The 14,502-nt window shown below is 33.4% G+C and overlaps 1 protein-coding gene across 1 annotated transcript in view; it reads left to right on the forward strand.

Annotated features, from left to right (window-relative positions):
- Positions 1 to 14,502, forward strand: part of LOC132543818 (centrosomal protein of 290 kDa-like) — a 51,925-nt gene that overhangs the window by 3,605 nt on the left and 33,818 nt on the right. Inside the window, exons 5-21 of the mRNA XM_060207337.1 lie at positions 47 to 100; positions 682 to 834; positions 1,032 to 1,145; positions 1,701 to 1,769; positions 2,420 to 2,509; positions 3,625 to 3,865; positions 4,437 to 4,543; positions 4,821 to 4,892; positions 5,600 to 5,670; positions 5,959 to 6,151; positions 7,455 to 7,528; positions 8,005 to 8,155; positions 8,705 to 8,870; positions 9,022 to 9,080; positions 9,647 to 9,811; positions 10,833 to 10,982; positions 11,194 to 11,319. Coding sequence (XP_060063320.1) covers positions 47 to 100; positions 682 to 834; positions 1,032 to 1,145; positions 1,701 to 1,769; positions 2,420 to 2,509; positions 3,625 to 3,865; positions 4,437 to 4,543; positions 4,821 to 4,892; positions 5,600 to 5,670; positions 5,959 to 6,151; positions 7,455 to 7,528; positions 8,005 to 8,155; positions 8,705 to 8,870; positions 9,022 to 9,080; positions 9,647 to 9,811; positions 10,833 to 10,982; positions 11,194 to 11,319 — 2,055 coding nt within the window. The remainder of the gene's footprint in view (positions 1 to 46; positions 101 to 681; positions 835 to 1,031; positions 1,146 to 1,700; positions 1,770 to 2,419; positions 2,510 to 3,624; positions 3,866 to 4,436; positions 4,544 to 4,820; positions 4,893 to 5,599; positions 5,671 to 5,958; positions 6,152 to 7,454; positions 7,529 to 8,004; positions 8,156 to 8,704; positions 8,871 to 9,021; positions 9,081 to 9,646; positions 9,812 to 10,832; positions 10,983 to 11,193; positions 11,320 to 14,502) is intronic.

Below are 14,502 nucleotides of genomic sequence, written 5' to 3' on the forward strand. Positions count from 1 at the left end.
TAAAATGCCCTGTATATAAAAGATTTTTAATGTTATATCTTTACAGTATAGCGAGCGAATCAGCGAACTGGAGAAGATACAGAAAGACATGAGAGATGAAGTAAGATTTTTTTAACCTGTCAACTTGGTTTGTATTTAAGATTTGCTGTTATCTGATAGGCATCCCAGTTTTTTTATTCCTAAACTTTGGAGACATCAAATGATATTTGATTATGTGCTATTTAAGTAAATACTATCTATGACTCATGTTGGTTGGTAAAGGTTCCTACAAGCTTGAAACAAGCAAAATTATAAAAGATACTGCAAGAGTTTAAATGATTATAAAGCATAACAAAATAACTAAATGATTAGTTCTCTAAGATATCAGAAAAAATCTTGATTTAAATCGTAAGAATTCAATAAGATAGTATTTATATATCTTAAAATATCTAGCTTTAGTGGAGTGTTTTTGATGTCTGTAGCTGACAATATACTTTTGAGATTTGGAAGAAGAAAAATCAAAGATGCTCCCGAGTTTGATATGATTATGTTGCTAATACAAAAATAAGTATGTAACAATAAAGCATATCTTACAAATTTTTCCCTGTGCTTTATTTCTGTTTCCATTTTCTGCTAACTCTATTCAGATTCTAAAATTGTCGTAGAAATGACCTTGACATGTTGACCTTTTTTGACCTTCAGAATGACCAGCTGCGCCAGGATATCAGTGATTACAAGATGCAGATGCAGTCACAGAAAGATAACTTAGTGTCCAAGCGTGGAGACGAGATTGAGTTCCGAGACAAGTTGATGAAAAAGAATCATGAGATGGCGGAGGCTATGGAGGAGCTGCAGGTATATTGCAAAACCATATTATTTCCGATTGTTGAAATAAAGAAATATAGAAATCATGAAAGTTCCGATTTCTGCTTGTGTGTCAAAATTTTTAACAATCTCTAAGGTATTTTTTTAATATCAGGTTTGTTTATCGCAAAATTATATCCTGACCCAGCATTTCAATATTTCCGCATAAACCTGAATGTTTGTTTCAGAATCTGACAGATGCTAACGAGATGTATGCCAAGAAGATCGAGGAGCTGGAGCAGAGGATGAAGGAAGCCATACTCGACATGGATCGTACTCGGGAGGACAATCTCAAATTAAGGGTTCGTATTTAATTTTAGAATTTTAGAATTTTTCAAAGTAATTAATCAAAGATTTTATTGAATTAAATTTTATAATGGGTAGATTTATATTGATCATCAATAATTGTTTGTTTATTTTATAATATTCTTACTTGAATCAAAGCTGATTAAGGGGGGCTAACTCTAGAAATTTTATACATTGTACCTGATTATAAATTTCAAATACTTTGAATAACAATAATTGAATCTTGATTCCTAATTTATAATGATTCTGAGTTTTCACACTTACTTTGAATAACAATAATTGAATCTTGATTCCTAATTCATAATGATCCCGAGTTGTCACACAGGATTTCTATGTATATATATATTTTTTTTTTGTCAACTCCATTTTATCTTTCTTTTTTTTCTAAAGAAACAAAAACTGTATGAGACACTACAGGAAAATGTTTATGCAATTATTTAATATGATTCTTGTAAGTTTTGTTCATAGGCCACTACAGATTACAGTTACCTATAATGAAATCCACAGATCTTTTCCTTTCACGTTATCATATTGATATTTTGTTTGTACAGAATACCCTTCAGGAGATTGACAAAGATACGGACAAGGTGCGCAAGGAAAACGAAGTGCTTAAAGCCCAGGTAAGAGAAATATATAAAGTTATAGTTATAAGGTTCAACAAACTGCTTATCCATTTCAGTTCATATCATGCTCATTTGTGCAGAAAAATTTTCCTTTAGTAGTTAAAAAATTCAAAATTAAGCTTTTGTATGTTTTTTTTTATCAAGAAATTGATTATCGTACTTTGAAACTTTCGGAAAACAGATTTTAATCCGAATTTGTTTATGATTTAGAGAAAATTGAATATGTCTCAATATAAGACAAAAATTCATCAAAATACTTACATATTAACTTCAGTCAAATTGAAGTCGGTCAGTAAGGGTGAATTCTGTCATATCGTCATCAGTGGAGTCTTGGGTCTAAGACTCTTGTCTGAAAACCTGTATTTGTGCAGGACAATAGATATCTAAGTCTTAGAATCAGTCATAACAAGCAAAGAAGCAAGGACCTTTAATCCATCACTTTGTCTTAAAGTTTTTACCTAGGAATCCAACTTCTTTCAATAAACTTTCAAATTCTGGGATGATATATATAAAAGATTGTAACTTCTCCAAAAAAGTTGCACTTTATTTGACCTTGGACTTGTGTTATGTTTAATATCTTAATGTGTCTTTTGATTATACTTAAGTGACACATATAGCTCTTTTTTTATCAGATTTAACTTTTTCAGGTGCAAGATCTTAATGAACAAGTGCAGTCAAAGACCGATGCTGATGATGCCATCATGGTGGCTGTCAACAACAAAATAGAAGAGTGGAAGGTTTGTTGTAAAATCAATATTTCATCTTTATCTAGATTCAATAATTTCTCATTCTGAGAGTAATCTTGTTTTTCCAACATAACTTCAGAAGCAAAAATTCTCTTATTGAATTTAATGTTGTGTAAATCACAATAAGTCCTATTTTATAGATAAGTTATATATTTCCTACAGTTTCGTAAAAAATCAATATGTAAAAAGAATATTTTTTGAAATGAGAGTAAACAGTTGATAAATATAAACATCATTCCTTTCAATAACATGCTAAGATATAGCCAAGGTATGATATGTAGATTTGATGTTGATTACAAACTTTTTTAAGGCTATTTTACCAGAGAAAGTTGAAAGCTTTATTTGGATTTCAAATTTTGTAGGCTGTTCTATCAGAGAAACATGAAAATTTTATATATGACACATATTTTTTCAGGCTGTTCTATCAAAGAAACATGAAAATTTTATATATGACACAAATTTTTTCAGGCTGTTCTATCAGAGAAACATGAAAATTTTATATATGACACAAATTTTTTCAGGCTGTTCTATCAGAGAAACATGAAAATTTTATATATGACACATATTTTTTCAGGCTGTTCTATCAGAGAAACATGAAAATTTTATATATGACACATATTTTTTCAGGCTGTTCTATCAAAGAAACATGAAAATTTTATATATGACATGACACATATTTTTTCAGGCTGTTCTATCAGAGAAACATGAAAATTTTATATATGACACATATTTTTTCAGGCTGTTCTATCAGAGAAACATGAAAATTTTATATATGACACATATTCTTTCAGGCTGTTCTATCAGAGAAACATGAAAATTTTATATATGACACATATTTTTTCAGGCTGTTCTATCATGAAAATTTTATATAGAAACATGAAAATTTTATATATGACACAAATTTTTTCAGGCTGTTCTATCAGAGAAACATGAAAATTTAAGTATATGACACATATTTTTTCAGGCTGTTCTATCATGAAAATTTTATATATGACACAAAAGAAACATGAAAATTTTATATGAAAATTTTATATATGACACAAATTTTTTCAGGCTGTTCTATCAAAGAAACATGAAAATTTTATATATGACACAAATTTTTTCAGGTCATTTTATCAGAGAAAGACGAAGCCATTGTTGAGTTTCAAGAGCAGGCGATCCACCTGAGAGAACAGCTCATTGCAGCAAATATGGATGCAGATAAGGCTTCGGTGGCCGCACTGACTACCGTTATTAAGGAGAAAGACAAACAGATTGAGGAACTTACGGAGAAAATAAAGGCCTATGTTGACGAGATGGAAGCAAACACAGCACTGGTGGAAGACCTGAGGAAAGAACTCACTAAATGTAAATCTTACCGCAATATATGTGCTGTGTGAAAAATGTTTGGTGACACCTAGTAATTAACATAGAACAAAAATCGGAGAAGCTCTGATATGGCCTTTATATCTAACATGTTTTCTTTTATTTAAATTTTCAATATAAATATGAAATGATATTTAAAACCTATTGTTCTTAGACAATGATAGACAGAATCATTTATGAAATACAATATATTGTTCAATTTTGAGATATAATTTATATATGATAAGTTTGAAACATCAAAATGAAAATGTAGAAAAGTTTTGAGCCTTAGAGGATGCTATTTTCATGCTATTTTTGGAGAGGGGAGGGGGGAATGAAGGATTTCAACTTGTTCAATTGTTTCGTGTTGATTTTCCAATGTTATAGAAATAATATTTTGTTCCTGGTCCAGTATGGATCTAATGGATAGCATGGATCTTGAGCATTTCAGCCTATAATTGATAGTATTTTGTGTATCATAAATATATTTTATACATGAAGAAAATTGATTTTTTTACGAAATTGATGCAAAGAAAAGTGGTTTATTTTTTATTGTGTCGGGTCTTTTTGATAGCTGGGGCAGGACCAGGTGACCGACAACTACACCGAATTAAGGAGCTACAAACTGACCTAGAGTATGAACGAAAGAAGTTATCTGAAGTCAATAATGACATCAAAGTGGTGAGGAGATGTGATGATGTACCAATTTTTGGTTCTAATTTTAGAAATCAGGATTTTAGAAAAATTATAAAAGGAGTTTTGATCAGTATTTTAACAAGTTCATTAAAAAAAAAATAAAACAAACAAAAAAATTTCTATTATGAAAACAGTTGTTTTTTGTTTTAATGAATAGAATATATATTTTATTGCAGAAATTTTTTTCCTTCCTTTTTTTCAGTTTAGAGAAGTTGCTTTGAAAATTTCAATGTCTAATTTCTATGTTTTGTTTTTTTTGTAGGCGGAAAGAGATGCAAGAGAGAAAGACAAAGAACTCAGTGATGCTTTGGAACGGATGAGAAAGTATGAGGCTGTAAGTAGATAAAAAACAGATAGAAATTTTCTTCTGCTTTCTAAATATCTGTTATTTAGCACTGATAGTCATTCATACCTCATTAGAATTGATCAGAATTAGAAATTTATATAAAAAAGCAAAATCTGTTCTGATGTTGATTCAGAAGTCTTAAGATGAATTATAAACAACATTTATTAAAATTAGATATTAAAAACTTCAAAAATATTCTTGTTCATAAAGGTCAACAATTTTCTCTGAAAGAGTTATAAGCATAAAAATGCCTGGCACCTGTTGCTTAAAGCTTGTTTAGTAACTACCAGTAATTAGTGAAAATTTTGTAAATTGTTGACACTAAAAAAAAAAGATTTCCAAACTGACATTGACGTTCTATCAATATCATTTTGACCTGTCTCAAGCTCTAAAATGTTACGGAATATTTGCTTTTTTGTAATATTCATATTTATATATTTTCACTTACCATTGCTAGCGTGTAACCAAGTTTTGAGCAACTGGCACCTTAGATATTTTTTTTTAAGTTTTTAATGGTATTCTAGAAAAAAACAATGATGTGATAAATATGAATTTTTGATGATAGCTGTTAGTAAAGATTTGTGTGTATTTTTGTGAATTGGAGAGAGGCAAATCCAGACCTTTGTTACCACATGTCAGTAAATGCAATTATTCGAAAGTTGAATGATATTTATATGTATGTTTCCCACTTGCAGGGAGAGTATGGATTGGCTGAAGCTGTCGCAGAAATCAAGGAAGGCAAGAATCAGATCAAAGTTAGAGACAGGTAAAAATATATTTCTATCATCAATTTCAAAAATATTTTTAAAAGAAACTTTTGTATTTCATTATCTTCAAAACTGAAAAAGGTAAATATGAGGTAATTGTAGATTAACATCTATTTTTTTTTTTTTTTAATTTCTGAAATTTTGGCAGAAAATAGTCTCAACAAAGTAAAATAGCTATTACATCATGATTATAATGCTTAGGAATCATTGACATTCATTAAAAATTGAAATGATGTCAATTTGGAAAGTTTGTTTTTAACTATAATATTTTGTGTATGCTTTTATAGACAAATTGAGGAGCTTACGCAATACATAAACAAAGTTGAAATGAAGATAAATGACATGGAAGAGGAGAATGAAGACCTCCGTTACAGACTTGGACTTGACCCTCGGGAGCCTCTTGACCTCACACAGTTTAGGAAAAATAAGGCTACCAGGAAAGAAGAAGAGAAAGCCCTAAACTTTATATTGCAACAGGAGGTATGTTCTGAGCTGCAGTAGAGACTTGTAATGAATCTAGTGAGGTTCAGAAGATTTTCTTATTAAGAGAAATTCCCTTCTTAATGGTAACATTCAGAAGTAAATCTAGAGGGGTTCAGAATATGTGTTGGTTAGGGATATCCCTTCTCAGTTGTAAATGTCTTTTATAAATTTGGAGGAGTTCAGAATCTGTTACTTAGGGATATCCCTTCTGAATTGTAATAGTTTGTAGTGAATCTAGAGGGGTACAGTCAGTTTGTGATATCTCTCCTGAATGGTAATAGTCTGTAGTAAATCTAGAGGGGTTCAGTCAGTTTGTGATATCTCTCCTGAATGGTAACAGTCAGTTGTAAATCTAGAGGGGTTCAGTCAGTTTGTGATATCTCTCCTGAATGGTAATAGTCAGTAGTAAATCTAGAGGGGTTCAGTCAGTTTGTGATATCTCTCCTGAATGGTTACAGTCAGTAATAAATCTAGAGGGGTTCAGTCAGTTTGTGATATCTCTCCTGAATGGTAATAGTCAGTAGTAAATCTAGAGGGGTTCAGTCAGTTTGTGATATCTCTCCTGAATGGTAATAGTCTGTAGTAAATCTAGAGGGGTTCAGTCAGTTTGTGATATCTCTCCTGAATGGTTACAGTTAGTAATAAATCTAGAGGGGTTCAGTCAGTTTGTGATATCTCTCCTGAATGGTAACAGTCAGAAGTAAATCTAGAGGGGTTCAGTCAGTTTGTGATATCTCTCCTGAATGGTTACAGTCAGTAGTAAATCTAGAGGGGTTCAGTCAGTTTGTGATATCTCTCCTGAATGGTTACAGTCAGTAATAAATCTAGAGGGGTTCAGTCAGTTTGTGATATCTCTCCTGAATGGTAATAGTCAGTAGTAAATCTAGAGGGGTTCAGTCAGTTTGTGATATCTCTCCTGAATGGTAATAGTCAGTAGTAAATCTAGAGGGGTTCAGTCAGTTTGTGATATCTCTCCTGAATGGTTACAGTTAGTAATAAATCTAGAGGGGTTCAGTCAGTTTGTGATATCTCTCCTGAATGGTAACAGTCAGAAGTAAATCTAGAGGGGTTCAGTCAGTTTGTGATATCTCTCCTGAATGGTTACAGTCAGTAATAAATCTAGAGAAATTCAAAATATGCAAATTTTCCATTTCTTTTTCTATTAGATCAAAATTTCTTATCAAAATGTTAAATGAAAACTGTTTGATTTGAGTAAACAAATCACACTATTACAATTTAATACATTTTTAAGGATATTTTACAAGGTCTGAGAATATATGGTGTATATTTCTATCTTTAGGTGGAAAAACTGGAAGATGAAAGAGTAGTCTTAAAGAAAAAGATCAGGAAACTCGCCCAACATACAGGACAGAGGTACAAGTTACTCCGCTTATAATGAAGGTTTTAATGTATCTTATTTAACCAAGGTGAATTTACACATTGATGAAATTTGCACCAGCAGTTTATCTTACATACAGCATATTATAAAAACTGCAGTAAATGTTAATAGATATTGTTGCAGTGGGTTTATTTCAATCTATCAATCAAAAATGCTTTAAAAAGTAGTGCTACCATTTCTCTGCTATTAGTCATTTTCTAGACTTTTGAAAGCAGTATTGTGTAATTATGATGGTGATTTTAAAAAACCCACAGAAATCATCTTAGTACAGTTATTAATATAAGCTCTAAGATTTTTTCCCAAATGCAATATATGTTTGTGTAATATTCTTGAATTATTGGATTAAATATTGTCTGAACTGAACCAATTTCCCCTCAGTATTATCCTTTGTCATTTAGAATAATGCAAATGTACAGAATTCATAAGAAGTTTAATTTCTTCCATGTTTTAGGGCGGTAGCACTGGGTTTAACTGCAGATGACATGATGGCTGTGGCAGACTTTCAGGAGGAGCTCAAGGCAACTCGGGTCAAACAGGCAGAAGCCACTTCTACGGGCGCTCAGATAAAACGGGAGGTGGAGAGTGAAGAAATGGAAATGAGAGTGAGTTTCTCTATCAAACATTTCCTCTGTGATTGAATAAAAAGGGTTGATTTTAATTATTTCTTATTCTCAGAATAAATAGCTCAAGCTCAATTTGAAAGTCAATCCCACACAATTCAACATTATAAAATACAGCAAACCCCCGTGGGATTATCTCCTTCACCACACCAGTCCCCTTCTTATCAATAAAAACTGTGTCGCCAATGTTGATCTGGTCAGCCATATTTTACTACAGTTTGTTGTCGTAGTAAATAAAAGTAGTACGCGCGTGGGCGTATGAATACGTTCACACGGTTTTGACCAATCAGCAGACCCCAAACCTTTATTACACGTGTGTATTACCATTATTATGACATGGGCGTATGACATGGGAAAACGGGTCAGTTATGTGATGAGAAATCTACACTAGACAATTTATTTGATTTAAAAAAAAGAAGTGCAATCAACATACAAAATAAACTTTTTTATTAAAAAAAACAAACAAAATTGCTTTACGATGAAAATGGTGAGTTTTTATAACAGGACTTAAGTGTCATCTTTTTGTTACAGCACAGGGAAGCTGGAGATGAGTTTCGGGAGAATATGAGAGAGATGGACAAACTATACAGGGAAAATGCAGAGTTCAAAGTCAAGGTTGATCAACTGGAAACTGAAAATAGACAACTTGAGGCTGGACTAAAGGAGGTCCTAGAGAATCTACAAAAGTATAAACCTGGTAGGTGGTCAAAAAATTGTGACTGTTAATTAAAACAAAAATTCTGCGGAACAAAACTTAACTTCTGATTACACGTTTACATTCTGAAACGTATATATATCATAGAACAATGCCTAGTTGAAATTTTATTCATAAACGTATTTGTTTACAGATGAACAGGGTTTGGAAGATCAGGTGATGCAGTTTCCTACATTAGAGAGAATGCTTGCGGTAAGTGTTGTAAAGGCTATGGTTTTTATGGTTCTAAATTTAGCACTTTTGTCCAGAATTTTGATACAAACTTTTTGGATATGCTAAGTTTCTTTGTTATCATTTCACTGTCTGTTCTGTTGTTTTAAATAGTGTTTATTGTGGTTTTTAAAAATAACACCCAAGGGAATTTTATTTATATGCAGCTGATATTGAAAACAATTCAGTGATCAATTTCTAGTTATAGCAATACATGAAGCATGAACTTAGGTGTAGGTACTATTAGTCTGTGCTTTAAGTAAGTGTTACCACGTCCAATTTTAGTATATAGCTATTAGTGTTATTCAAGGAGTTGAAATTGTTACAACATATTATTGAATTTTGAAAATAGAGGTTGCTATATTTTCTTTTAAATATGGTATTTAGAATATCTATATATAGATTGTTGATAATTGGTTTTTCAATAAATTAAGGAGAGTCTTATTTTGTAATTTCTTGAAGAAATGTGATGAAATTGGAATGTCAGATATTACAAGATGTCAATATAATTATACATGTATACATTTGAAGTTTACATGGGTTTTCAGGCTATTGAAGCCAAGAGTGTGATTGGCAAGTATGACACATCACTTTACCTGAAAGCACAGGTAGATAATCTCCAAGGACGTAATGATGAGATCCGTGGAGAACTTCGCGAGACTCGACATGAAGCCAACAAAGCGAGGATGGAAGTTGAGAAAAGCCTGGAGAAGGTATGGTCTTTATTAGATATTACTATTTTTCTGGGTTTTTCTATATTAGATGTTCTTAATGACAAAACTTTTTTAACTTTTAAGTATTTTGGATAAAAAATATCAAGGATTAATGTTGACTTTTAAATAAATTTGTCTAAATTTGAAAATGAATTATTTTTTGTACTGATTAGTTTATTATTTTTTGATTGAAACTGAAAAAATTAAATCTATCAATTTTTGTTTTCTTTGTTTTTTGTTAGAAACAACAAAATAGACGATATGTAATTAAATAAAAAACAACAGCTCAAACTTTCTAAAGTAAATTCTTGTCGAAGGGACATAACTCTTATATACAGCAAGAATAAAATTGGGCAAAATGATTTGATATTTACCTACTTTCTAAAATGCTGTCTATAGGGAAATTTAGAACCATTTAAACTTTGTAACTTTACTGTAAATTTGTCATGAGAGGAAAGGACACAAAGTAGTCAAAAAAAGGCAATGAAATATGACTTCACTCTCATTTTTCTAAGACATTGAAAAATCTTAGAAAACAAGAAATCAAACTTAATTATAACCAATTGACATGGATGGATTAATCATGAATATACCAGTGTTTTTTGCACCTCGATTTAACAGCCTGTGCCTTGATAAATTGGGAAAATTTAGAAGGGATGGTTTTTGAAAAAATATTCTTGGATTTTTCTTCATTTTGATCATATAACTCAAATTTTGGCGAGGGGAAACAGTCTTTTTATGGCTGCAAAACGGAGCATAAAAACACTGTATACATTCACAGACTTTAGTTTGTGTTTATAACTGCTATTGAGAAAAGTTAGTTTAAGTTTAAACAAACCAAAATGAAAAATACTACATTTTCTTCACAACAATGCTGTTGAAATGTGAAAAGTTTAAAATTTAACGTGTTGATATTTTGATGAGAATGAAAAATCCTGGAGAATTCCTTATGTTTTTTTGTTGTTTTTTTTTTTCTTTCAAAACAAAAACAATGAAATAAGGATGATTTTTATTGATGCAGATCGACCAGCTGGAGGCTGATCTAAAAGCGGCTAAAGAAGCTGGTGGTGGACCAGGTGTGTTCCAGAAACTACCTCTCCCAGATTCCATGGCCATCACCAGTTCAGAGGTCATTTCCAGTCTTAACGAACATCTGATTACTGTGCTACAGGTGAGATTCTGATTATTAAAGTCCCTATCATAAAATCACTGGAATTATGAAAAAAACTTTTCAGCATAAAACGTATGCTTTTTATATTTAACCTTGGAAAAAATAACAACAAAAATACAAAATCTCTGTTTTAACATTTCCTCTCAAACTTGTGATTTGTTGAAATTTGTGACCTTGACATTATTAAAATATGATCTTGACCTTGTTTTAGGAATTATCCTTGAAGGAAGCTTGCATGAACAAGATGGAGACTGCATTGGAAAATTACAAACGAAAATTTGCTGTCCTCCGCCACCAGCAGGGACTCATGTATACAGACTACATAAAGGACAAAAAGGTCGCTGTCAAAATCTAAATCTTATTGTTAGATAGAGAGGAATTATATATAGTATATTTGATGTACTGTAGGACCATTAATTTTCACATTTGTATGTGTGGGGAGGGGATGAAGGATGAAGATTTTAATCATTGATAATTCGTATGTGGGATTTTAAGTGTACATTAAATATTAATTATAAAAATGGACTGAATAAAAAAAGTTACAGGATTACATTCAGACATATCTGTTAATGAACCATTGAATTACGTATCACTGCATGAAACTCTTGTTAAAATTTATAATGGGATATTAATGTCCATATTCAGCAGAGGTCTTATTGTAAGCCGAAGATTTGGGTGCCTTTCACTGTAAACTGTGTCCATATTCAGCAGAGGTCTTATTGTAAGCTGAAGATTTGGGTGCCTTTCACTGTAAACTGTGTCCATATTCAGCAGAGGTCTTATTGTAAGCCGAAAATTTGGGTGCCTTTCACTGTAAACTGTGTCCATATTCAGCAGAGGTCTTATTGTAAGCTGAAGATTTGGGTGCCTTTCACTGTAAACTGTGTCCATATTCAGCAGAGGTCTTATTGTAAGCTGAAGATTTGGGTGCCTTTCACTGTAAACTGTGTCCATATTCAGCAGAGGTCTTATTGTAAGGCGAAGATTTGGGTGCCTTTCACTGTAAACTGTGTCCATATTCAGCAGAGGTCTTATTGTACGCTGAAGATTTGGGTGCCTTTCACTGTAAACTGTGTCCATATTCAGCAGAGGTCTTATTGTAAGCTGAAGATTTGGGTGCCTTTCACTGTAAACTGTGTCCATATTCAGCAGAGGTCTTATTGTAAGCTGAAGATTTGGGTGCCTTTCACTGTAAACTGTGTCCATATTCAGCAGAGGTCTTATTGTAAGCTGAAGATTTGGGTGCCTTTCACTGTAAACTGTGTCCATATTCAGCAGAGGTCTTATTGTAAGCTGAAGATTTGGGTGCCTTTCACTGTAAACTGTGTCCATATTCAGCAGAGGTCTTATTGTAAGCCGAAGATTTGGGTGCCTTTCACTGTAAACTGTGTCCATATTCAGCAGAGGTCTTATTGTAAGCTGAAGATTTGGGTGCCTTTCACTGTAAACTGTGTCCATATTCAGCAGAGGTCTTATTGTAAGCTGAAGATTTGGGTGCCTTTCACTGTAAACTGTGTCCATATTCAGCAGAGGTCTTATTGTAAGCGGAAGATTTGGGTGCCTTTCACTGTAAACTGTGTCCATATTCAGCAGAGGTCTTATTGTAAGCGGAAGATTTGGGTGCCTTTCACTGTAAACTGTGTCCATATTCAGCAGAGGTCTTATTGTAAGCTGAAGATTTGGGTGCCTTTCACTGTAAACTGTGTCCATATTCAGCAGAGGTCTTATTGTAAGCCGAAGATTTGGGTGCCTTTCACTGTAAACTGTGTCCATATTCAGCAGAGGTCTTATTGTAAGCCGAAGATTTGGGTGCCTTTCACTGTAAACTGTGTCCATATTCAGCAGAGGTCTTATTGTAAGCTGAAGATTTGGGTGCCTTTCACTGTAAACTGTGTCCATATTCAGCAGAGGTCTTATTGTAAGCCGAAGATTTGGGTGCCTTTCACTGTAAACTGTGTCCATATTCAGCAGAGGTCTTATTGTAAGCCGAAGATTTGGGTGCCTTTCACTGTAAACTGTGTCCATATTCAGCAGAGGTCTTATTGTAAGCCGAAAATTTGGGTGCCTTTCACTGTAAACTGTGTCCATATTCAGCAGAGGTCTTATTGTAAGCTGAAGATTTGGGTGCCTTTCACTGTAAACTGTGTCCATATTCAGCAGAGGTCTTATTGTAAGCTGAAGATTTGGGTGCCTTTCACTGTAAACTGTGTCCATATTCAGCAGAGGTCTTATTGTAAGGCGAAGATTTGGGTGCCTTTCACTGTAAACTGTGTCCATATTCAGCAGAGGTCTTATTGTAAGCCGAAGATTTGGGTGCCTTTCACTGTAAACTGTGTCCATATTCAGCAGAGGTCTTATTGTAAGCCGAAAATTTGGGTGCCTTTCACTGTAAACTGTGTCCATATTCAGCAGAGGTCTTATTGTAAGCTGAAGATTTGGGTGCCTTTCACTGTAAACTGTGTCCATATTCAGCAGAGGTCTTATTGTAAGCTGAAGATTTGGGTGCCTTTCACTGTAAACTGTGTCCATATTCAGCAGAGGTCTTATTGTAAGCTGAAGATTTGGGTGCCTTTCACTGTAAACTGTGTCCATATTCAGCAGAGGTCTTATTGTAAGCCGAAGATTTGGGTGCCTTTCACTGTAAACTGTGTCCATATTCAGCAGAGGTCTTATTGTAAGCCGAAGATTTGGGTGCCTTTCACTGTAAACTGTGTCCATATTCAGCAGAGGTCTTATTGTAAGCCGAAGATTTGGGTGCCTTTCACTGTAAACTGTGTCCATATTCAGCAGAGGTCTTATTGTAAGCCGAAGATTTGGGTGCCTTTCACTGTAAACTGTGTCCATATTCAGCAGAGGTCTTATTGTAAGCCGAAGATTTGGGTGCCTTTCACTGTAAACTGTGTCCATATTCAGCAGAGGTCTTATTGTAAGCTGAAGATTTGGGTGCCTTTCACTGTAAACTGTGTCCATATTCAGCAGAGGTCTTATTGTAAGCCGAAGATTTGGGTGCCTTTCACTGTAAACTGTGTCCATATTCAGCAGAGGTCTTATTGTAAGCTGAAGATTTGGGTGCCTTTCACTATAAACTGTGTCCATATTCAGCAGAGGTCTTATTGTAAGCTGAAGATTTGGGTGCCTTTCACTGTAAACTGTGTCCATATTCAGCAGAGGTCTTATTGTAAGCTGAAGATTTGGGTGCCTTTCACTGTAAACTGTGTCCATATTCAGCAGAGGTCTTATTGTAAGCTGAAGATTTGGGTGCCTTTCACTGTAAACTGTGTCCATATTCAGCAGAGGTCTTATTGTAAGCTGAAGATTTGGGTGCCTTTCACTGTAAACTGTGTCCATATTCAGCAGAGTTCTTATTGTAAGCTGAAGATTTGGGTGCCTTTCACTGTAAACTGTGTCCATATTCAGCAGAGGTCTTATTGTAAGCTGAAGATTTGGGTGCCTTTCACTGTAAACTGTGTCCATATTCAGCAGAGGTCTTATTGTAAGCGAAAGATTTGGGTGCCTTTCA

Source organism: Ylistrum balloti, unplaced genomic scaffold (genome assembly GCF_031769215.1).
Source record: "Ylistrum balloti isolate Yb309-2 unplaced genomic scaffold, AGI_CSIRO_Ybal_v1 Utg369766, whole genome shotgun sequence".
NCBI classification, from domain to species: domain Eukaryota; kingdom Metazoa; phylum Mollusca; class Bivalvia; order Pectinida; family Pectinidae; genus Ylistrum; species Ylistrum balloti.